General features: G+C 33.6%; 1 protein-coding gene across 1 annotated transcript; it reads left to right on the top strand.

The window, feature by feature from the left end:
• On the top strand, positions 1 to 23,898 carry tpo (thyroid peroxidase; the record flags this gene model as incomplete). Its single annotated transcript, XM_079386124.1, has 9 exons — positions 1 to 133; positions 1,618 to 1,741; positions 5,753 to 5,882; positions 8,569 to 8,775; positions 13,429 to 13,929; positions 19,953 to 20,211; positions 21,025 to 21,195; positions 22,802 to 23,039; positions 23,673 to 23,898. The coding sequence occupies 9 exons, from the start codon at positions 1 to 3 to the stop codon at positions 23,896 to 23,898; spliced, it is 1,989 nt and encodes a 662-aa protein (XP_079242250.1).
• Positions 23,899 to 24,417: the final 519 nt, after the last annotated feature.

The following is a 24,417-nucleotide window of genomic DNA, read 5'->3' as shown; positions in this document are numbered from 1 at the left end:
ATGTACACACTCTCCAGACGGCCGGCATCAGAAACACAGCACATCTCCAAATCAGCAGAGATCTTTCACGTGACTTTAGGGCTTTTAAAGGAGGAGGCGAGCAGGAAACACAAAAGATCACTGGCTGTGTCAGGTGAGGCTCTTATATGTACCTTGGCTTGACCCCAAAGGTAAGTGTCTGAATGTTATCGCATCAGATTATCGCAGTGAAGTTAAAGGGCCAGTTCACCCAACAATTAAAATTTGCTCTTAGTTTTCTCAACTTTAGGCCATACAAGATGGAAGTGACTTTGTTTCTAGAGTGGAACAGTAAAGAAGAATTATGGTTGAATCCATGGTTCTTGGTGATTCATAAAATGCAAGCCAGCAGCTGCATGATTAATACCTGTGGCTCCTGACAATATATTGAGGTCTTATGAAGCGAAACGATCGGTCTGTGCAAAATACTGAATATTAATTACAACACTATTACCTGTAATCCAGAGCCTCAGGCAAACCGAGAAATCTGATTCTTTCGGACAGTTTGTTTCTATGAACTGATTAAATTTACTAGTTCATTTAACATAATCAAGCAATGATGTAACCTATACACAATTTTATTAAAGCACCAAATAATGATATGAAATGTGGATGATTTACATGTCTAAAGCATAGAGTGAATAAACTCGTCCTCATTAGCTCATCTTTTTCTACATAAACATAAAATCTTTCATTTCTCCCCTCTATCCAATGCTGGGTTCATGCATGCTCATCGGCCTTCAGTCCGAGTTTTCTCACTTCAGTGACTGTTGGAGGAACTGGAGCGCTGAATGATTTATTCATCACAGGATCAGAGTCAGTATTTTGGCTCATTTTGAGTCAGAGTGACTTGTCAGGTGTCTGAAAGTGAGTTTTGATTGAGTAAATTGTAGATATGTGCTGCTCAAGCTGCAAAATGTTTCAGACGCTTCAATCATATTTGGTGAACTGATTCACTAAAACGAATTGGTTCAAAAGAATGAATTGTTCATAAACCGTTTGCCTGTCGCTCTGGATTACAGGTAATAATGTTGTAAAATAATGTTCAGTTTCTTGCACGGCCCGATCCTTTCACTTCATAAGACCTCAATATATCATCAGAAGTCACGGGTATTTGTTTAGTGTTGCCTGATATGCTTTATATGACTCTCAAAGTGCTTGAAGCTGCTGATTTGCATTTTATGAATCACCAAGGACCACGGTTTGAGCTAAAAATCTTCTTAACTGTTTGAGAAAAAAAAAATCACCTACATCTGACCTGAGGGTGAGTAAATTAACAGCAAATTTTCATTTTTGCATGAACTATCCGTTTAATATAAAATCTCTTGAGCACTGATGACACTTGATCTAATGCAATGACATTTTTTAAGTATCTAAGCACTTCATGTGGCCGCTGCGGGGTATTAGCGTGTTATTTTGCACAGCATGTAGGCTACTAGAGATTCAGCTCTATAACTGTGGAATAATGCAGAAGCATCATCTCGGAAGTGCTTTAAATGTCAGATTTAATCAATGGTGCTGCATCCACATGAACCTCAGCGGACTGTTTACCCTTCAGTGTTTGAGTTGCATTCGTAAACACATTAACTCCTTTACCAGAGCTCCTTTCCGTGAAGGCAGTGGAGCGGATAGCAAACCTGTCTGGATGCCCTCGCACTCTCCATCCCACCACCTGCGCCAAAGACGGAAAATACCGCAGCATCTCTGGAGTCTGCAATAACAGGTATCTGACTCCCATTTTAATAATTCATCCATAATGCAGCGGGAGGCACATCTTGCAGTTTGAGAGCACAGAAATCAGAACCTCGGTTAACAGCTCCGCAGCCTTTTGTGGAGAGGATCAGGTTGATATGATAAGATGACCTGCAGGTCAGAGCTTCAACCAGATGAGAATATCACTAAACAGTATAAAAATAACGTTTAAACCTTAAATATTCATGCCCGCTCACACGGGTCATGAAAGACGTCACCGAACCTGTGCTTGCTTTCATCAGCTACAACTGCAATGTGGGATTTGCACAGCAAAAAAATGTTCCTGATTAGTATTGTTGTCTTGTTTTCCAGTTCTAATATCTAAAATTTTTGTATATACAATATATATATACAGTGCCCTCCATAAGTATTGGAACAGTAAAGACAAAATTGCTCTGTTGGCTGTGGAGTCAAGACATTTACAAATATGATTAAAAGATGAATTTGAGACAAAACTACAGAATGTCACATTTTATTATTAGCCGTTTCAACACATAGATGTTTTACCAAATAAAAAGAACATCACTTTTAGAGTTCATCCCACTCATTGATGTGAGCATAAGTATTGGGACAGTTGAACATAAGGCAGATATAAAAGATTAAAAGCTATTATTTAGTTGCAGATCCCTTGCACACAATCACAGCAGTGAGTCTGTGACCCATAGACATCACCAGACTCTTGCTCTCATCCTTTGAAATACTTTTCCCAGCCTTTAATGCAGCCAATCCCAATTGTTGCTTGTTTTGGGGAGTTTCTGCCTTTACTCTCCTCTCCAGCAGGTGAAATTCATGTTCAATCAGATTTAAATCTGGAGATTGACTTGGGCAATCTAAGACTTTCCATTTCTTTGCCCTTATAAATTCCTTGACTGAACTGGCAGGGTGTTTTGGGTCATTGTCCTGATGCAATATGAAGCACTTCTCAATGAATCTGGTGGCATTTCTTGAATATTGGTAGGCAAGATGGTTTTGTACCCTTCCAAATTCATTCTGCTACTGTCATCATACATTAAGTCATCAGTAAAGTTGAGAGGGCCTGTTCCAGAGACAGCCATGCATGCCCATGCCATGACACCACCTCCACCATGCTTTACAGATGAGGCTGTATGCTTGGGATCATTGCAGTTCCCTTTTTTCTCCACATTTTATCTTTCCCATCACTTAGATAAAGGTTCATCTTTGTCTCATCGGTCCATAAACACAGTCCCAAAACTCTTCTGGCTCACCTTTGTGCTTCTTTGCAAACTCTAATCTTGCCTTTCTATTTTTGGAGCTGGTCAGAGGTTGTTTTTTTTAATGCATCAATTTAATAATAATTTCACTTCATTTTGATGTATATTTTCAGAAAACAAGACTTAATATTTTATGTATTATATGATTATATTTGTTTTTGTGCATTTTCAGTTTTTTGATAAATATTTTTTTTAACTAAGTTCATTTAATTTGTACATATTTTTTAGAAAAAAGACTTAATACCTCATGTAATTTTGCTTGACAAACATACTAAACAAACAAGACAAAAGTACTAAATAAGAAAATCATTAAGTTTAAGAAAAACAATACAAAAATACTACAAAAGAATAGTGTGCACCACAAAAAAAAAAAAAAAAAAATTCCTCTGCCGTATTTTTGTCTTGTCCTCCAGTTCAAGTCAAGTCACCTTTATTTATACAGCGCTTTTAACAATACAGATTGTGTCAAAGCACTTAACAGTATCAAACTGGAGGATAGAGTGTCAGTAATGTATAATACTAAGATTAAACACTCAATTTTCAGTTAAAGGCATTTCATTATTGAATTCAGAGATGCCATTGTCTAGATCAGTTTAGTTTAAATAGTATCTGTGCAATCAAATTGACGATAATCACTAGAAATCAAGTGTCCCCAACTGAGCAAGTACAAATAATATCCAAATGTTATGAACTCAAAATGACGTTTTGATGTTTTCCGAAAAACATTCAAATAAGTGAGTTTATTCTTGCTTCTCACACTGTGAAAAATGATTTCTAATCGATTTTTGTCTTGTTTTTCAGTAAAATATCCAAACATTCTTAAATCAAGATACATTTACTTCAGAAACAAATTGTATACAATAAACAGTAAAGACAGTAGTTTTCTGAAAAACTTTTCCTTTTGAATTAAGTTTATTTTTCTGACCCCATTAGCAGATGATTTTCTTTTTTTGCGCACAAATGCACTTCATTTTGATATATTTTTCAGAAAACAAGACTCAATACCTTATGTAATTTTGCATGTCAAGTAAATATATCATGATTTAAGAATGTTTGGATATTTGTACTACAAAACAAGACCTTTTTTTCTTTTCTTAGTTTTTTCTGCAGTGTGGATTAATTTGCATTGCACAGATTTAAATCAGAATAAACTCAAGATATGTATTTTCCTTATTTTTTCCTTTATGATGCATATGATTGATTTGGTTTTGGGGAAATTAATCTCAGTTCTCCACACTGGCTCGGCTAACAAGATTTATAGCATTAATTTTACATTTGCAGGAGGAAATGTACCATGTCTGTCCAGTTCTGATGCATCAAATTATATATTTTAATGCAAAAACATCATTAGTTCTGATTAAATCTATCTTTTATGAGTAGTTGAGTGTGGTTTGACATGCATCTAATACTATTTTAAACATTTCTCTAAATTATTATTGGAGCTCGACAAACACCATCACTGCTGTTCATACACTAGCGTTTGTTCTCATCAATCCCAAATATAATGATTAAAATATCACATAGACATGATGGACTTTTTTTTTTTTTTTTTTTTTTAATTGAGATCATAAGAAAACACCCAAATAACACTTTTTTTCTTGTGTAAAATTTTGACAGTTTTTATTTAAAAACATTTTAATCTGACATTTTTCATTTTTAGTGTTTTATGCTGACTTGCTTTTATTTGGAAATTCTTTGTCTTTTATTTAGAAATATTTATTATAATTGAGCTTTTTTATGATTTAGTAAATTTTAGTAAGCGCTTAGTTTCTATTTGCTTTTATTTTGCAAATTATTTATTTACATATTTCATTTTTATTATTTTAATCATTTTGAGAAAGTGTTGTATTTTGACCATTTTAATGTAAAAAGTGTTTATTATAATTGTATATTTTCAAGGTTTAAAACATTTATAGTAAATGTTTCATTTTGATTAACTTTTAGTTTAAAATCATTTATTAAAATTTTACATTCTTACGATTTTAATAGCTTTTAGTAAGTGTTGAATTTTAAAAAATATTATATTTTTACATTTTATGATTTAATTTATCTTCTGCTTTACAGCTGAAATTAAATTTGTTTCATAATTGATTCATTTTACAACATTAACACTGTTATTTTCCTGTTTTATAAACTTGAAGCTGCTTTAAAACAATCTGTATTGTATAAAGCACTATATAAATAAATGAATTGACTGTGGTGTTGAGTTCTGCACAGGCATATTTTCTTCAGAAAGTGTAAAAGTCTAGTTGTGCATGCAGTTTTTATGAGACCAAATGGAATTTTTGTACCACATTTATGACTAAATAATAGAAGTGCATACAAATCTGGAGAAAATCCTCTAAAATGCACATATCATGTGTGATGTTATGATTTGCCAAGTAATGTTTGGGCAACTAAGCAGTTTTTAGACCGAAAGGGTTTGTTATTCTAGTTCAAAACCAAAATGCATGGACAAAAACATTTAAAGAATGAGAATATTTGTTTATGTTTGGTTAGTTAGATATTTTATGCATTGCATTGAGCCAAAAAATGAAATATACAGTATGCAATGCCATTATTAGTCAGACCATTCAGTGTAGAATTACAGGCCAATGAAGGACAATGCATTGTTGCAAATAATGTGAGAATGTTAATTGCAGTAATGCATCCCCTGTAAGCTTTTATCACATCAGGTGTTCCCTTATATTCTTTAAAAATGCAATGTCATGAGATATTTTCGGTTACATGCATTCATTCTGTGTTTTTAGGAAGAACCCGCTTTGGGGAGCAGCCAACACCGGCTTGGCCAGATGGCTTCCGGCGGAGTACGAGGATGGAGAAAACCAACCCAAAGGCTGGAACGCCGGACGCCAATACAGCGGCTTCCAACTTCCTCTGGTGAGCTGCACAAAAATATCCTCACAATTCATGAAAGACAGACTGAAAGACTGAACTGATGTGCTAAACAAAACGATTCACTGTGGGGAGGAGTTACTCCATGCAACTGGAATGAAATGATATGCAAATGATTGCGCTCATATGTTAATGAGCTCATGTCATAATCAGTCTTAAAACGTCTTGTTTCGCCCCTTCAATAAATTAATTCCTTAAAAGGTTTTAAATCAGAGCAGAAAGTCATATATTCATACAGTTATGGCATTGAATGTTGCATGCAGTGCTAAAAATGAATATTTTCTCAATATTTCTGTTCTGTTTTCCAGTACAAATCTCTAAACATCCTTACATCAAGATACATTTACCTATGATGCAAAATGAAGATATGAAGTCTTGTTTTCTGAGAAATTAAACAAAATTAAGTGAGTTCATGCTTAAAATAAGAACAAACGTCTGTCATTGGGGTCAGAAATCAACTTGTTTTCTGTTTGAATTTATTGAATTTATGAGTTTATTGGCAGATATTTGTTCTTGATTTCATCATAAAATCACTTCATTTTCATCCGTTTCTTATCAAATAAGGCTTCTTATTTAATGTAATTTTGCTTGTTAAATAAATGTATCTTGATTTAAGACTCTTGCACTGGAAAACAAGAAAAACTACAGAGGAAGAACTTTTTTTGTGATCAGAAGGTACAGTAAAATTATTTCCATATCCTAGTGTTTTGGAGCAGAGCTATTCAAGCCATTTTTTTATCAAGTTTAATACAAGATATTTACATTTAGAGACCATGTTGACGTACTGTTTAACATTTTATTTGGTCTTAAAAAATCTTCAGTCTTAATTTGCCCTTCCACAAATCAGGGCCTAAAAGGCCTTAAATTGAAGCAGAAAGTCTTAAATTCATAAAGCCATGTGGCATTAAATGTTGTATGCATTGCAAAAAAATAAATATGTTCCTCAGTATTTTTCCAATATAAACATCTAAACAATCTTAAATTGAGATGCAGTTACTTGAGATGCAAATTATGAAGTCTTGTATTATAAATAACTCAAGTGAGTTTATGCTTAAAACCGGAACAAATATCTGTCAGTGGGGTCAGAAAAATCAACTTGTTTTCCTTTTCAATAAAATTGATTTTTCTCACCCCCCTGGCAGATATTTGTTCTTGTTTTAATCATAAACTCACTTTGTTTTGATCAATTTCACCACAAACAGGACTTCTCAAGTCATTTTTCTTCATAAGTAAATATATTTTAATTTAATAATCTTTTGACATTTGCACTGGAAAACAAGAAAAAATAGTCATGGGGAGCATAAAGTAATGGAGGTCTATTGAACTTGTATTTTCAAACTTTGAAGTGTTAATACAAGACATTTACATTTAGAGAGAATATTGAGATATTTAGTTTCCTTCAATTTATTCCTTAAATCATCTTTGCTTTCAGGTCTTAAAGAGTCTTAAATGCATCTTCATAAAACCTGCAGAAACTGTGTTGAAGTGGTCTGAGTGGACTGATTTTGAGTGAGAGAGAGTATGTTTATGTAGTCCATCAAATCATGGTATACTTGTTTGATTTGCATTATTTATTTATTTTTAAATCCTGTATATATAAGCAGAAGATTTACATTAAAACTCTGTGAACATGTGCCAAATAAGCTTGAGAAACGTTGCATATTAAACACCAGAAGAGCTCGATCTCACATCTACCTGTGACACTTTGGCCTTTCCTTGCTCTATTAACGCATTAAAAATGCAACGCTGTGCGCTGTTTTAAATATGCACGACCTCTTCTTCCCAAACGCAGAGAAACAGGAGCATCGCTGCCATCGCGCCTCACTGAAACCATTTTTTTAATGAGGCAAAGGCTGCAGCACTTCAGTGCAAGAAGCGCCGTGACAAATGTTCACATTGTCACATCTCACATTGTGCAAGAGTGCAAAAACACTTCTGTCTAATTTCGGTGCATAGCGCTTTAATTGCTAGTGGTGTTAATGACATTTTAACAGGTAAACAAACACTGGCGGAGGGGTATAATGAGGTTTCCCTGACTGCCCACACACACAAAACAACAACATATCAGGGCCCGGTTTCATGCATTCATTTTATTCACCACTGCAAATCCTCGTGTTTATTTGCTTTTAGCACAACTGCATCAAATTATTAAGATATGAGGCTCTTTTACTATAGTTAGGGTTAAGATAGGGTTTTTTTTAACCCTGTAAAGCCTATAATATTTGATGCATGAAACTTTGCTGTAAAACCTGTTGCACACTACTCCATTCCTTCTGTCGTCTGATTGATTTTTTTCTTTTTTTAGCTGTGAAAGCTCTTTTAGTATAAAATTTTCAGATGAACACTTACTGAATATATATGTGTGTGTGTGTGTGTGTGTGTGTGTGTGTATGAGCCATAAAACCCTGATTTATCAAATATGACATTTAACAATAAACATGTTCTCTGAAACATAGATTCTCATTTGTCTAAAGGTTTAATAAACTGTTCTATTAAATATACAATTTCAGACTATTATGTCATATGTCAGCCTTTTCAAACCCCTAAACACTACAGTATATATTATACAGGTTGTGCTTATATATTTTCAGCAGCAAGTGTTTGAGTGTAAAACAAAGGGAGGAAATGCATCTTGTCTGAAGTCCCTCTCTTTTGTTTTCTATGTTTTGAGGTTCGAGAAGTGAGTAATAAAATCATGCGAGGCTCCAGCATGGCCGTCCTGGAGGACAGGGCTTATTCCCAGATGCTGGTGGACTGGGGCCAGTACATCGACCACGACATCTCCTTCACTCCTCAGAGCTCCAGCCGAAGTGCCTTCTCATCGGGACGGGACTGTCTACACACCTGCAGCAACGCCGAGCCCTGCTTCCCAATGCAGGTAACCTCGCACCAGTGCTTTAAACTCACTTTTAGTCATGCCAGACAGCGTTGAGAAAGCTGTAGCTTCCCGAAATAGACGCAACAAACTCTCTAGTAATGATCCATATCAATTCACAAATACAATTTATTATAAATTTTGCTTCTGTAGCTCGAATCATGCTGGATGACAGTATTTTTCAAGTTAGGGACAGTGCTATTTTATTATTTCTATGCTGTTATAGTATTTGAATTAGCATTTATTTTTATATTTTCAGTTTTCATTTTGGTTTTAGTTTTAGTCATTTTGTTACACCCTAAGGGGACACATAGGATGAACGTATGGATGAAAATTTGAGTAAATAGCAGTTTAGAGCCAGATTTTTGTTCATGTATAGGCTATGTGAAATTTAGCAGGAAACTAATTAAGTTATATATTCTCTTCTGAGTATCAAACAATCCAAAGAAAACATCTTTAAATCTTTAAAAAGTCACTTACAAAATGAGATCGGATGAACATTAAAAAAAATCTGACATTGCCAAACAATCTGTTGTTTTAGTAATTTCATGTTCTTTTGCCATTTTTATTATTATTATTATTATTTCATAGCTTTATTTTTATTTCGGTTTTAGTTTTTGCATTTTTAGTACATTTTTCAGTTAGCATTTTTAATTTAAAATGTTCATCTAATATTTTATTTATTTCATTTTATATCATTTATATAATAATGTACAGTATAATAACAGGGTTCTAAAATGTAAGTATAAAAATAAATATTTTAGGCTAATATTTGAAGTATTGATGTTAAGTATTTAATTCAAATATGTTGAAAAGAATGCTTTGGCATTAAAATAAAACTTACATCCATCCCTAGATTGTTCAATACATTTGAATTTTAGCTTAAGTTTTAATAATTTAATGTGCTTTTTTTATTTTTTTTACATTTTTGCTTTTATTTTTACTAAGTATTTTAGTACATATTTATTTATTTATTTTTAACTAGTTGGCAAGTTAATATTCTTCTTTCATTTTATTATTTTATTTTATTTTATTATAATAACTTCTTTAGTCTATAAATAATTGAATATTTTATGCTAATACTTGAATTTATTGATGCTTGAAGAAATGTTTTGGCATGAAAACAGAACTTAAATCAATACAGATGATGTGTAACTAACAGGACCTTATAAGGTTCTAAATGGAACCAAATGTGAAGTGAGCAATAGAACTTTTTCTTTTCTATAGAACCTTCACCAGTACAGTGATTGGCTCTTTTGATTTTGAGGGCGGGGCTTCCACTCTTATATTGCCATATTGAGCATCTCATGCATTATTCTCCATAGGCTCTGTCTCTGCTGTTGTGTATTATTAATCACGAGCAGCATCTATTTTCATACGCGAGTCACCGGCAGCTAGTTTTCTGCTATTGACTGGATAAGACATTCCCCCAGACATTTCATTAGAATTATCTCAGGCTTTGACACCCCGTGTCAAGGAGCAGGTTACAGCGCTCATTTTTTCGACTTCATTGACAGAAGTTCATTTAGTTGAAACAGATAAAATGCCACACGTTTCCTCTGAGGCGAGCTCATTGTCTCGCGCTCTCTTTGTCTGATCCTGACGGCCCGCGATGAGTCAGACGTGGGAATATATTCGAGTCGGAGGACAGTTCAGGACTGCTGGTTCGGAACAACAAAGATGAATCCGGGAACGTGGCTGAGCCCTATAATTAAAAAGAAAATGTATCGCATTGATTACTTCTTTATCTCCGGCGAACCTCAAACGCCGTTGAAAATGGGGGTCACGGCAGCACCTTTTTGTTGGTGGGTCTGGATCCTTCGGGGCTGGAAATGCTCATAAAACTGTGCCGGTTTGTAAGTAATCTCACTGTCCCCAGCCAGAGGTGACGAGGCCACTTCCATAGATATACAAAATAGCATTTTATTCCTGCCCACTCTGAGCCGCATACTGCATACTGAACACTGCATACTAATACACACAGCTTCATGCTGGACCGGCCGCTCTCAGCATCCTCTGAATGACAAACAAAAAGATCTGTGATCAGTCTTGAAGGTTTTTGCTCAGAAGTCGTTCTTTCAAAACTTGATGGAGTTTCATTGAAAGTCTACATGAAATAGCAGAACTAAATGTTATACACTGGGATTAATTGGATGAGGAAGATGAATCAAGATTATTATTATAGATAACTAAATCTGGAACTGAAATTAAAACCATGCAAAAAACATTTTCGTTACTTGATACTAAAATAACACTGATATGAATACATATACTGTTCAAAAGTTTGGGTTAGTAAGATTTTTTGAAAGAATTGAATCATTTTATTCAGCAAGGATGCATTAAATTGATTGATAAATTGAAAACAAAGACACCTTAATGTTACAAAATTACAATGTTACAAAGTTCTATTTCTATTTGTTACAATGTTCTATTTCAATAAATGCTGCTTTTGAGCTGTCTATTCATCAAGGAATCGTGAAAAATAAAATGTCATGTTTCCACAAAAATATTCAACAGCATAACTGTTTTCAACATTTTTCTTGAGCAGAAAATCAGTATATCAGAATGATTTCTGAAGGATCATGTGACACTGAAGACTGGAGTAATGATGCTGAAAATTCAGCTTTGAATCACAGGAATACATTTTATTTTACAATGTTCACATAGAAAACAGTTATTCTAAATTGCAACAATATTTCACATTTTTACTGTATTTTTGATCAAATAAATGCAGCTTTGGTGAGCAGAAGAAACTTGAAAGCACTGCAGCATATTTCAGTACTTATTTCAGAGCCGCTACAGCTGTGATGCATCATGATGCACGAAGCAATGTTATGTTCATGTGCACTTTTTAGGGAGCAAATTAGCAACACATCCAAGACGGCGAGGCATATAACATGGAAATGTAAATGAAACTCTAGTCTATGTGCAAATATAGTTAGTTTCAGCTCAATATTCATCTTTAACACACCAAACTTATGCATATGCAGAAGCATGCTGCATCGATTTAGTTTTTTATTGATAATTTGCACATGAATAGATTCATAGGAGGAATAGTTCAGCCACAAATTATTATTTGTGTACCTGTATATCATTTACAGCCTGTTTGAGTTTTTTATTTCTCTTCTTCCGTTGCACACAGAAACTGCGGGAAAGTCCTAGCTGCTGTTCTCTATTCAGTGTGTGAAGGAGGATGGAAACATTAAATGAGGACAGAAATTAATATATGGCTGACATCACTTTGACCTAAACTAATTACTTGAAGCTCTCCTCAATTTTTAGTTTTTGTTTTTCAATAATTTATATATTTAGAATATAATATTTATTCTCTATATCCATTTTATCTGAAATATTTATTTCAAACACAATTTCTAGTAAATCCTACTCTAAATGTTTATAATGCTATTTATATAATGTCTCTATATTTTGTACTCTAAAATGGTTAAAAATATTTTTCAGTCAGAGGAACATCACTTTAACCAAAATGAACCAAATATTACTGTTTTACAAGAAAATATGATTTCAGTCGTTCTCCTTTCTAATGCCCTATCTTAAAAATTCAACATTTCTGCTTCAAATTTCAAAATTACATGTTAAATTCAAATTTTAAATTTTAAAATTTCTTTGTAATTATTTGTGAAATTTACGGGCAATTTCTGAGTGAAGATATTTTCAAAGTAAATCCTTGCCATTTTTTCAGTTTGTTTATGATGTTATTTATATATACTTGCATGATATCTCTATATTCATGGATTTTACTTAATGTTTTTCAATCAGATGAACATCATTTCAACCATACTACACTGTAAAAAAACATTTTTCAAAGATTATTGTAATATGTTTTACAAGCAAATACTATTTCTAGTCTTCCTACTTCAAAATAGCTTTTTCTACTTTAAAATTCAAACTTAAATGACAAATGTCTACTTCAAATTTCAAAATTTCACGTTTAATTAAATGTGTTATTTTTTATTTATTTGTAATTATCTGAGAAATTTTCTAGCAATTTCTGAGTGAAAGTTGTTTCACTTGTAAGTGAACCCATTTTTTGTAATGCTATTTATCTATATAATATCTCTATAGTTACGTATTTGGCTTAAAAATATTTTTTTATCAGATGAACATCATTTTAGCCATACTGCACTGTAAAAATAAATAAATCGATAAATAAAAAAGATAATTGGATATGTTTCATGGGACAATACTGTTTTAGTCTTTCTACTTGAACATTTCACATTCAGTATGTTATTTATCATTTCTTTGTAACTATTTGTGAAATTAACTAGCAGTTTCTGAGTGAAAATTGTTTCTGCAACTATTTTTTTTCAGTGTCATATTAATATAAAACAGCTTTAAAGCATCTCTGCAAAATTGGCAGACTAGAAAGCCCTTTAAAATCATGCAATATTCACAATTTGTTTCTTAGTTGAATCATGAATATTCAATATATTCCCAATAACACTCAATATGACTTGTGCATTATGATTTGACATCAGTGAGGATGAATGGCATTTATTTTTAGGTGAGCTATTTCTATAAATGAGTATTTTGATGAGTTGGCTGATACACTTACATTTCATGAATTTATAATAATGCTTTTAGGTTTAACAGAATCTGAGCAAACAATATACAGTCATTTCTTTTTCTCTTTCACAGATTCCCAAGGATGATCAACTGTCCGGCAATAAAAGCTGTCTTCCGTTTTTCCGTTCTTCCCCCGCCTGCATTCATGTTCAGACAGACACGCATCCCGCTCTCCAGCGACAGCAGATGAATTCTGTCACGTCCTTCATCGACGCGTCCACCGTCTACGGCCCTTCGGCAGATCTGGAGAAAAGCCTGCGAAACCTGACCAGCGCTGAAAGTCTGCTGGCTGTGAACGGTGAGTACAGCGATGGCGGTCGGCCGTATTTGCCCTTCGTGTCCGTGCGGCCGTCGGCGTGTCTCCAGGAGTCCGGTTCGGAGCCGGCGGCGCGGGTCGAGTGCTTCACGGCCGGTGACAGCCGGGTGAATGAGATCCTGCCCCTGTCTGTCCTGCACACGCTCTGGGTGAGAGAACACAACCGGCTGGCCAAACGCCTGACACGACTCAACCCTCACTGGGGGTCAGAGGTCATCTATCAGGAGACGCGCAAGATCATCGGGGCGCTGCATCAGGTAACACACACACCACTACACCGCGATAAAAACTACTTTAACAACCAGCTCAACATTTTTTAAATAAAAATTGTTTATTCATTTGCAATAAATAAAAAACAATAAAAAAATAATAAATTAATATAAATTAATTAATTAATTTAAAAAAATAAATACAATTTATATGGATTTATAATTAAATTCAAATATAATATTACAAATATAAAAAGATAATTAAATAAATTAAAATGTATATAATTTCTGTATTTAAAATGAAATATTTGTTTATTAATTTGCAATAAATAAACAAAAATATATTAATATAAATAAAATAAAAACAAATAAAATGTATATTAATTTATCTTTCATATTTGTATTCATTAATATATATATATATATATATATATATATAATATTGAATTTATTATATAATATTATATATAACAATTCAAATAAATGCCATTCTTTTGAACTCTCTATTCATCAGTAAAAACAAATAAATGTGCAGTATATATATTATCATATTTTCATTATCATAGTTTTTGGACATTTGTTGTTGTTGTTGTTTTTTGATATGATATGATGTGATACGATATACTATGTTTTTTTTGTTAATATGGTAAATGCACAGTGATAATAATTGAGCGTCAGCGTTAGTGAGTCAAGCTTGCATCAGCTGATCACATCTGCCAATAGGAATACGACACCTATCGTGGCATTCCTATATAAGCTCTATTCAGTATTAATCAGCAGCTTTTCCCTCTTGCTCAGGAGCATATTACCCTCCTCCATCCCCAACTCCTCCTTTCACACAGTCAGGACTTGGCTTTCTGATATTCCTTGCTGAATCAGACTTCTTTCTTGAATAATGTTACACTTAAATATCATTAAGTACATTCATGATATGTGCTTTGTTCTGTTCTGTTCTGTTAACCCTTGGGGGGTTATTATTGCTGCTCTCCCTGCTCAGTCATGACAGGCTGCATGGATGGGCAGGGAGTTTTTGCCCAGAACAGAACCGTACCGCCAAACCAAACCTTTGACTATAGTGGTCCTGAGAGAACTAATGTATTTTGGGGCTGTCATGTAAATAGCATGGTATGTGGATGTGCTAATCCTTCAATACAGTGCAATATACAATACTGATCAAAAGTTACTCAAGAAATTAATATAATAAATATTATATGTATTATATTAATTTATTATACTTATATAAATATTATTTATTATATTATAAACATAAATTATTTTCATGTAAATATGCAAATATAATAAATTAGTATTTTTATTCAGCATTTTATTCAACATTTATAATGTTACAAAAGATTGAAATAAATGCTGTTCTTTCTGTTCACAAAGAATCGTGAAAAAGAAAATGCATCACTGCTTGCACAAAAATATTGAGCAGCACAACTGTTTTAAACATTGATAATAATCAGAAATGTTTCTTGAGCAGCAAATCAGTATATTAGACTGATTTCTGAAGATCATGTGACTGAAGACTGGAGGAATGATGCTGAAAATACAGCTGTGCATCACAGAAATAAATTACATTTGAGCATATATTCATAGAAAAGTTATTTTAAATTGTAATAAAATTTCACAATATTACTGTTTTTACTGTGATCAAATAAATGCAGCCTTGGTGAGGATAAGAGACCTCAGACTCTAAACCATAGTATAAAATAATACAAATTTAAAGGATTTTTTTTCTCAAATCCTATTATCAAAATATATAAAGCGGTCACTTTTTTTTTTTTTTACAAAAAATAATTTTAACAAAAAAATTAAACTTTGTCTTCACGAGAAAATTTATGCAAAATATATTCCATAAATTATTAATGCCTGACAAACGTGACCTCTGATGTGCAATTACTGATTTTGAACGTCCGCAGTCGAGGGTCTCGTTGTCTCTGCTGACCAAAAATCACACATCAGCAGAAAAAAAATCAAAAATCACAAGAGCAGAAGAAAAACCCGTCAGATCTGGACGTGTGTTTTCACCTGTGCTAAACGCTGAAGAGCTAATTATGTCGGCTTGACAGAGCCAGTATACTGATCTACTGTTTAACTGGCTGCTTCTTCTGAGACAGTATGTTATACAATATGTAACTCCTACAGTTTTGAAGCTAAACACTGAGCTTGACTCAGAGCTGTATGCTGTTTCTTTTCTAACTGATCGGACATACCATTTTCATGAAACGGAAGATCAAAACTACAAAAAAAATCCCATAGACTTTTAATTGAGGGAGTCAAAATTTTTGAGTATTTAAGCTATCACTAGCAAAGCTTAACGACTATCATCGGACAACATGCTATCGATGAACTAATGATGTACAGCATACTGACAGTGTGCTAAATCATACTAGCCACATGTTAAATCATGCCAGCAATGTGTTACATCATGCTATTAACATGATGGCAATATGGTAAATCATGTAAAGCCAACATCAAAGTTAGTCATCAAACGTTACTCATCTAGTTACAGTTTATTCAGTTTTTGATGCATCACAGTCAATCAATATTCAGAAATAGTATTTTAACAACCAAAAAACTGCATCTTTAAACATGCAATAAATGTGTTTAACCGTGCTTGAGGCAGCAACCGTTCAGCAGATTGATAATGTCCTTTCTAAGCGGATCGTCTCATAGTCTCAGTGATCAGATCTGAGCGTGTTTATTGTTTATAAACCCGGTTAGTGGCAGACTAGTTAAAGCGGTTAGTCCCTCAGCGGCGCTGCTCACACTGAGCTTTTCTCTTTTCTGAAAGCGTCCAATTAAAGCTTATCTGCAGTTTCAGAAACACTGTGTGCTTCAGGCGTTGAAACTCTTCTCTGTGTGTACTCCGTGACGGCTGGTTGAAGCACAGATTCAGAGCAGTGCTACTCGACTTTAGTGTTACTGAGATATAGTTTATTCATGTTTTAAATTCGTTTTTTATTTTTACTGAATATTTTCTTTTTTAGTTTCAAAGTCATTTTGTTGTGTTTTTATTCATAGTTATTTTAGGATAGTTTTAGTTATTTTAGTGCATCAAGTTAAACTAAATGAGAAATGTCTTGGCAACTATTTTCTTTAAATAATCTTTGTTACTTTTTTTCATAAAATAAGAATGAAGATTTTTATTCTTAGGTCCTTATATAGTTTGTCATTCCTTTTTATTTCAGTTTTAATTTAATTATTTTAATTTAATTTATTTTTTTCATTGCAGTCTTTTTTCACAAAAGAGAATTTTTTTATTAAAAAAATATTCTTAGGTTTTAATGGGATTTTTTTTTTAGTTATTTTTGTACATCAGGTTAACTAAATGAAAATAAGAAATATTGCCTTGGCAACTAATTTCATATTTTATTTTTGTTAAAGTATATTTTCTATCAATAAAAACTTTCATGATCAGTTGTTTTTCACAAAATAGGACATTTGATTTCACTTTTACTTATTTTAGTACATCAAGTTAAACTAAATAAAAATGAGATGTTGCCTTGCCAACTAGATTTTTTCATATTTTATTTATTTTTTAGTTGATGAAAACACTTCAACAAAATAAAACAAAATTGGCAAATAACTAAAATACGTTAAAGTTTAAGCACTAAGGCCTGGTTTCACAGACAGGGCTTAGACTAAACCAGGATTAGATCATTGTTCAATTAGGACATTTAAGTAATTTTTATAAACATGCATAGAAAAAAACATTACTGGTGTGCATCTTGAGACAAAACAAAGGCACCGATATATTTTAAGATCAGTCAGTGCAAGTTTATTTCAGTTCAAACAGCTCAGACTTACACTTTAGTCTAGGACTAGGCTTAAGCCTTGTCTGTGAAACCGGGGGTAAAACTACTGAAGCTAAAACTGAAATAAAAATAAATTCAAATTATTTATTATTTTTATTTATGTTTTAAAAGCAAAAATGCTACAAATGCACATATTTTTTATGCACATAGAAAGTGTGACATGCACAAGTAAAATAGGCACTGTTTTTTTAATCAGCACCCAAAAAAGTGTAAGAAACTTAGATTTCATTCAGCAAATATGATGCAGGGTGGTATTTGAATGAGTTTTTGAATGCACTTAAATGATGAACCTGTTGAATGTGGTGGCAATCACTTCATTCAGAGCAGCAGAATCAGATCCTTTCTGTGTCAAACAGACAGAGAAGCAGATGCGCCGCACTGGGCAGAGAAGAGATTGAGGGATTAAAGGCCTCGAGGCGTGAAAGTAAAGCCCCGGTCCTCTCCGAATCAAAGACACATTTGATGGCTCGCACAGGCGTCTCTGAGGCTGAATGCTGCCCGGCTCCGTGAATTAAAGGGACTCTAAAGCAGTACAGAAGCCATGTGGCACACATCAAACAGAGCGCAGTGTTTTAACAAAGTCCCGCAGGGGCCGACTTCACACGGCCAGTAAAAACAGTTTCCAGTGCTGCTCTTTTACGGACAGCGGGTTTGATTTATACGTCCCCTCCGTCAGTCAGACACGCTTCTGAAACATCTCTGTGCAGGTCGCTGCGCTTCTCAACATGAAACGCTGGACTATTTTCATAAACAGCGATAAGACGGGATGAATTGTTGAGGCGTATCACAGCGAGAAAGAGCCGTACGATCTCATCTTATCTGCAGGCACAGGACGTCCCAATCCACCATCTCACACAGAATGTACAAAATCCCAGATAGACGAGTGTCGTTCACATTAGTGAGCAGATGAAGTGTGCTTTTCTCAGAGTTGCATCTATAGATTTCAGAATCACACTATCATTATGCAGTGCTCTGGATTTTGCGCTCTGGGGCCGATAGAAGTGTTCAGATTTACCATTTTGTCTTGCACATGTCTCTTTGATGCAGTGATGTAAAGATGCTGAATTGTGCATGCAAAACCTAGTGAGCTGCCTATCTAGACGGCATCTTTCAGCAGCAAGCAAAAAAGATGATCCTAGAAAGCACTGCAACCATTGAAAAAGGAATCATCCACAATGCAGTGTTGCCATTAACTAAAACTAACATTAAAAAACATCTTATCCCTTTCCCCACTTTTTTATTCTTTCTTTCCTTAACCTGTGTAAAATCAAGTCATATGTTGTGATGCAATAAAATATAACTATAATAAAATACCTAAAAATAAATAATTTGACTTGAAATGACATACAATAATATATACATATTTAATGATGGCTTGGCAGCTAACTGAAGTTTAAGTACTAAAACTAAAACAGTTTTTTTCGTTCTTCCTTTAACCTGTGTAAAATTCATCAACATATTATGATGGAATAAAATATATGAAGAAAATAAACATACCTAAAAAAAAGTGTTAATAGAAATAAAGATGACAAAATAAAATACAAATATTCAAAATAAAAAATGCCTAAATTAAAGGGTTTTCTTTAGCTTTTTTTATTCTTGTTGCTTAACCTGTGTAAAATTCATCACCAAGTAAGAGTATACATGTCATGTTATGATGTAATAAAATACTTAAAAATAGTTTTGTTCATCGAAACTACAAGAAATCAAATATAACCATTAAAAGAAAAAATTAAATTTAACATCTTGTCTTGCCAACTAAATGAAATAAGCTTATTAAATTACTTAATTAAAAACTGATCAATTGAAATCTGCTAAAAAAATTAAACAATAAATGAAAAAATCACTAAAACTAATAAAAGCTAATATTAAAATATTTAAAAAATTCCAAATATTAACATTAAAAATGTTATATAAATACTATAGAAGTATATAAATAATACTAAAATAACTTAACTAATACTAATTCACTTAAATTAAAATATTTTAGCCAATATTTGTGTGTGCTCTGTTTTTATGTATGTTTTTAGACTGTTGTCTCATACTTGAGTATGTCTTGCAGGAAAAAGCTATTTTAGTCTTTCCACTTCACAATGTCGAGTTTAATTCACTGTGCTACTTATTTGTGACATTTACTAGCAATGTCTGAGTGAATATTGTTTCACCGCCTAATGATTTTCACATGCAGCTCAGCTCACCAGGTTTTATCAAGGAGACACCGATTGGCTCTTTATATTGTTGTTCTTGCAGATCATAACCATGAAGGACTACATTCCTAAAATCATGGGACGGGAAGCATTTGACGAGTATGTCGGGCCGTACGCGGGCTATGACGACTCTGTGAACCCATCGGTGTCAAACGTGTTCGCCACGGCTGCATTTCGCTTCGGTCACGTGACCATCTCACCGCGGCTCAGGAGACTCAACGAGAGCTTCCAGGAACACCAGCGCTTCTCCTCCCTGGACCTCCTGCAGACCTTCTTCAGCCCCTGGAGACTCATTAGAGAAGGTGAACATCAAACCAGACACCGTCAGAGATTCATGCTGATCTAGTTTAGCCAGACTTTTGATTATCTCTCTATAGTTTGATCCACTCTCCAGTTTATCCTCATCAAGAACACTGCAAAAGATCATACTCTTCATTGATTTTCTTGCTTTTAAAGTATAAAAGTATTACACACACACACACACGTGCACACACACACACAGCGAGATACTATGTAGCAAATCTCAAATCTTTGATTGCCTGCATTGTTGCAAAATGTAAACTATATTACATACATTACACAAGTATGACTATGGTATGAAGATATTTTTTAAATATTTTAAATTATGATTTTCTGTACAGCTGCTCTGAAACTATTTTTATTGTGATATAAATTTGACTTGACCAATAAACACAACTTAATTTTTGATAAAAACTCTTGTGAGTGTGATGTAGACGTTTCTTCTGCCAGATGTTCTTCTTACGCAAAATACTGAAATGCCTCTGTGTTGATAAGAAAGCGTTTGAAGCAGGCTGACTTCATTATACAGCTGACTGATGCTGACATGTCCAGGCAAGGGACAGAAATATTGAACATGTCAATATTAAATTATTACTGCAGCTACTGGCAGACTCATTAACGAAGCACTGAATAATTTCTCTCATTTGACTGGTAACTGAATGATTTATCGTTTGAAGATCAGTTGCACATCTAGAGGACATTTTACATACATGCTGATTGATAGAAAACATTGGTGTTCCTGTTTACTAGGGTATTTGAGTTAGACTGTGTTTGTGGGCTGGTTGATGTGTGAGAGCATGGTTTGTGCTCCTCAGGCGGGCTGGATCCGGTCTTGCGGGGTCTTCTGGGTCGACCGGCTGCCCTGCAGAACCAGGAGCATCTCATGACAGAAGAACTGACCCAAAGACTGGTGGTTCTCAACATCCCAGACACTCTGGATCTGGCTGCTCTGAACCTGCAGCGCGGACGAGATCACGGCCTACCAGGTGCATTAGGGTTATTATTGTTAAACTAGAGTGTAAAAAAAAAAAAATATATATATATATATATAGAGAGAGAGAGAGAGAGAGAGAGAGAGAGGGTTATAACCACACACACACACACACACATACACACATATGACTTGAAATCAATTACTTTTAACTGACATGAAATAAAATATTTAAAAAAAAATCATTTCAGCTAGTTTCCAAAGCAACATTTTTAATTTTAATAACTTGATGAAAAAAACAAAAACAAATTAAAAACAAAATTAAAATAAAAATGTATTCCAAAATAAATAAAAACAAAATGACTAAAACTAACTAAAATTAAACTATATAAAATATAAAAATTTAAATAGATTCAAAACATTTATACTAAAATAACACGAGTCTGATTTCCTCAGCATTTTTCATTTTTATTTAATAACTGTATTCTACTGTTTACTGACATTACTTGAAATAAAATATACTTTAACTGAAATAAATTTTAAATGTAATATTAAAAATTTTAAATGTAATACATTTCAGCTACTTTCAAATGCAACATTTTTTATTTTCATTTATTTTAACTTGATGTACTAAAATAACTAAAACTGAAATCAAAATGAATAAAAACAATATAGACATGTTTAAAAAAATGACTAAAACTTTAAAATTAAAAAGAAAATATAAAAACGTAATAAAAATTCTAATAGTATTTCAATGATACTAATATAACACTGGACTCATTTCCTCAAAAATGTCATTTTTATTTTAATATACTAAAATAACTAAAAGTGAAATAAAAATTTAGATGCTTAATCAGTAACGCTGCACTGATTAACTAATTTTTTTGTTAAGTACAATTACTAAAGTAAGTCTTTTGGAATGTTTTTCCCAAAATGAACCAGCAGTTAAAGTCCAGTTAGTTTAAGTGACTGAATCTTTTGAGCAAATCAGTCAAAAAGACTCGAGTCAAATTCAAACTAATGAGTCTTTGGTTTGCTTAAGGCTCATTCAGACCAGAATTTTGCAATCATAATTGGTTCTTTAATGAAAAATATAAAATATGAAGAAATCATTATTTTTGTTCATTATAAATTAATTGGTAACACATTACAGTAAGGTTCTATTTGTTAACAGTAGTTAACTACATTAGTTAGCATAAGCTAACAATGCAAAATATTTCCACGTTAATGTTAATTTCGACATTTACTAATACATTAGTAAAATCAAAAGTTGCATTGGTTAATATTTAATGGACCTGAGCCTTTTGAGGAGATCAGTCAGTAAAAAAAAAAAGTATATTAATTTTACTAAAGAAGGAGACAATTTGTAACATTTTATTATTTAATATTTTTAATCAAAAAACAATTTATGAGCTTTAAGCAAACCAATAACTCATTAGTTTGAAACTGATTTGCGAGTCTGATCGATTCACTCTAAAGAATCAGTTCAAGAGAGTCACACTAATCGAACTGCAACTCTTATGAACTGGAATAATGATTCATGCCATTTTTAGAGAGTTTAAATCAAAACCAGAGTTTAATTCTTCATGTTCGTACTCGTATTTGGTATTTAATAAACAGGTGATCTTAAAAGCTGACTCTGACTGGCTGTTCTGTTCCAGGTTACAACGACTGGAGGGCTTTCTGTGGGTTTGACAGAGTTGAAACCAGACCGGATCTCATCGAGGTGGTCGGCAGTGGTGATTTGGTGGAGAAAATAATGGATGTGTACGGCCATCCGGACAATATAGACGTGTGGCTGGGAGGCCTGCTGGAGCGTCCGGCGTCCGGCGCCAGGACCGGTCCGCTGTTCGCGTGCTTGATCGGGAAGCAGATGAAGACGCTAAGAGAAGGTGACAGGTGCGCTGCAGTGCTCAGATACAGTCCTGCACACATCACACTGTTACACCTCCAATGTCATGTCCTTCCTGATCCGTACACTGCAACAAAATGACCTTCTTTCTCTGTATTTTGTCTTGTTTTCCAGCGCAAATGTCTGAATATTCTTAAATCAAGATTCATTTCCTTGAGATGCAAAATGACAAGATTTTAAGTCTTGTTTGTGTGACTCTCATGAACTGGATCTTTTGAGTGAATCGGTCAAAAAGACTCAATTTCAGACAAAAGAGTTATTGTTGATTAGGGCTCATTCGGATCAAAGTTTTGGTATCAGAAATGGTTCTTTAATGAAAAATATGAAACATTAAGATGAATTAAAACTACAAATTACTGTCTTTTTACTGATTGCAGTTCAATTAGTGCTACTCTCATGAACTGATTCTTTGGAGTGAATCGGTCATAAAGACTCATGAATCAATTTCAAACTTAATTTTTATAATTTGCATCTGAATGTTTTGATATTTGCACTGGAAAACAAGACAAAAATACTGAATAGGAAAATGATTTGACTTCTGTCGAGATGTTTTTTTGTTTAGTCTGCTAAGAATAAGACACCGCATCAGTCAAACTGTTGATATTTCTGGTGTGTTTCAGATTCTGGTGGGAACATGCCGGTGTGTTTTCCCCAAAACAAAGACGGGAACTACAAACACACTCTCTGTCTCGTGTGATCTGTGACAACAGCGGCGTGACAGAGGTTCCTCTCGATGCCTTCAGACTGGCATCTTACCCAGAGGACTTTCTCTCCTGCGGGACCGTCCCGTCAATGGACCTGGAGGCGTGGAGGGAGCGACCTGATGACGCTACATATGTGACATGATGCTTGTGTTTGTGTATTAGAGATGGGTTTTAACACATTTAGTTTTGTCTGCTTTGTCTTTGAGTAAAAATACAGTAAAAATGTGAAATATTGCAATTTAAAGTGGTTTCTATATGAATATCTGTTCAAATGTCATTTATTCCTGTGATCAAAGCTGTATTTTCAGCATCATTACTCCAGTCTTCAGTGTCACATGATCCTTCAGAAATCATTCTAATATACTGATTTACTGCTCAAGAAATATTTCTGATTATTAGCAATGTTGAAAACAGTTCATATTTTTGTGGAAACCATGATATGCTTTAATTTTCAGGATTCTTTAATGAATATAAAGTTCAAAAGAACAGCACTTATTTGAAATAGAACATTAGAAATGCCTTCACTGTCACTTTGATCAATTTAATGTGTCCTTGATGAATAAAAGTATCCATTTCCTATGAAGAAAAATCTTCCTGACCCCAAACTTTTGAACAGTAGTGTATTTGAAAAGAAAAGGTCACGTAACTTGTTTGTCATAAT

This window comes from Barbus barbus, assembly GCF_936440315.1.
Source record: "Barbus barbus genome assembly, chromosome: 30".
NCBI classification, from domain to species: domain Eukaryota; kingdom Metazoa; phylum Chordata; class Actinopteri; order Cypriniformes; family Cyprinidae; genus Barbus; species Barbus barbus.
This window is presented reverse-complemented; position numbering and strand designations above follow the sequence as displayed.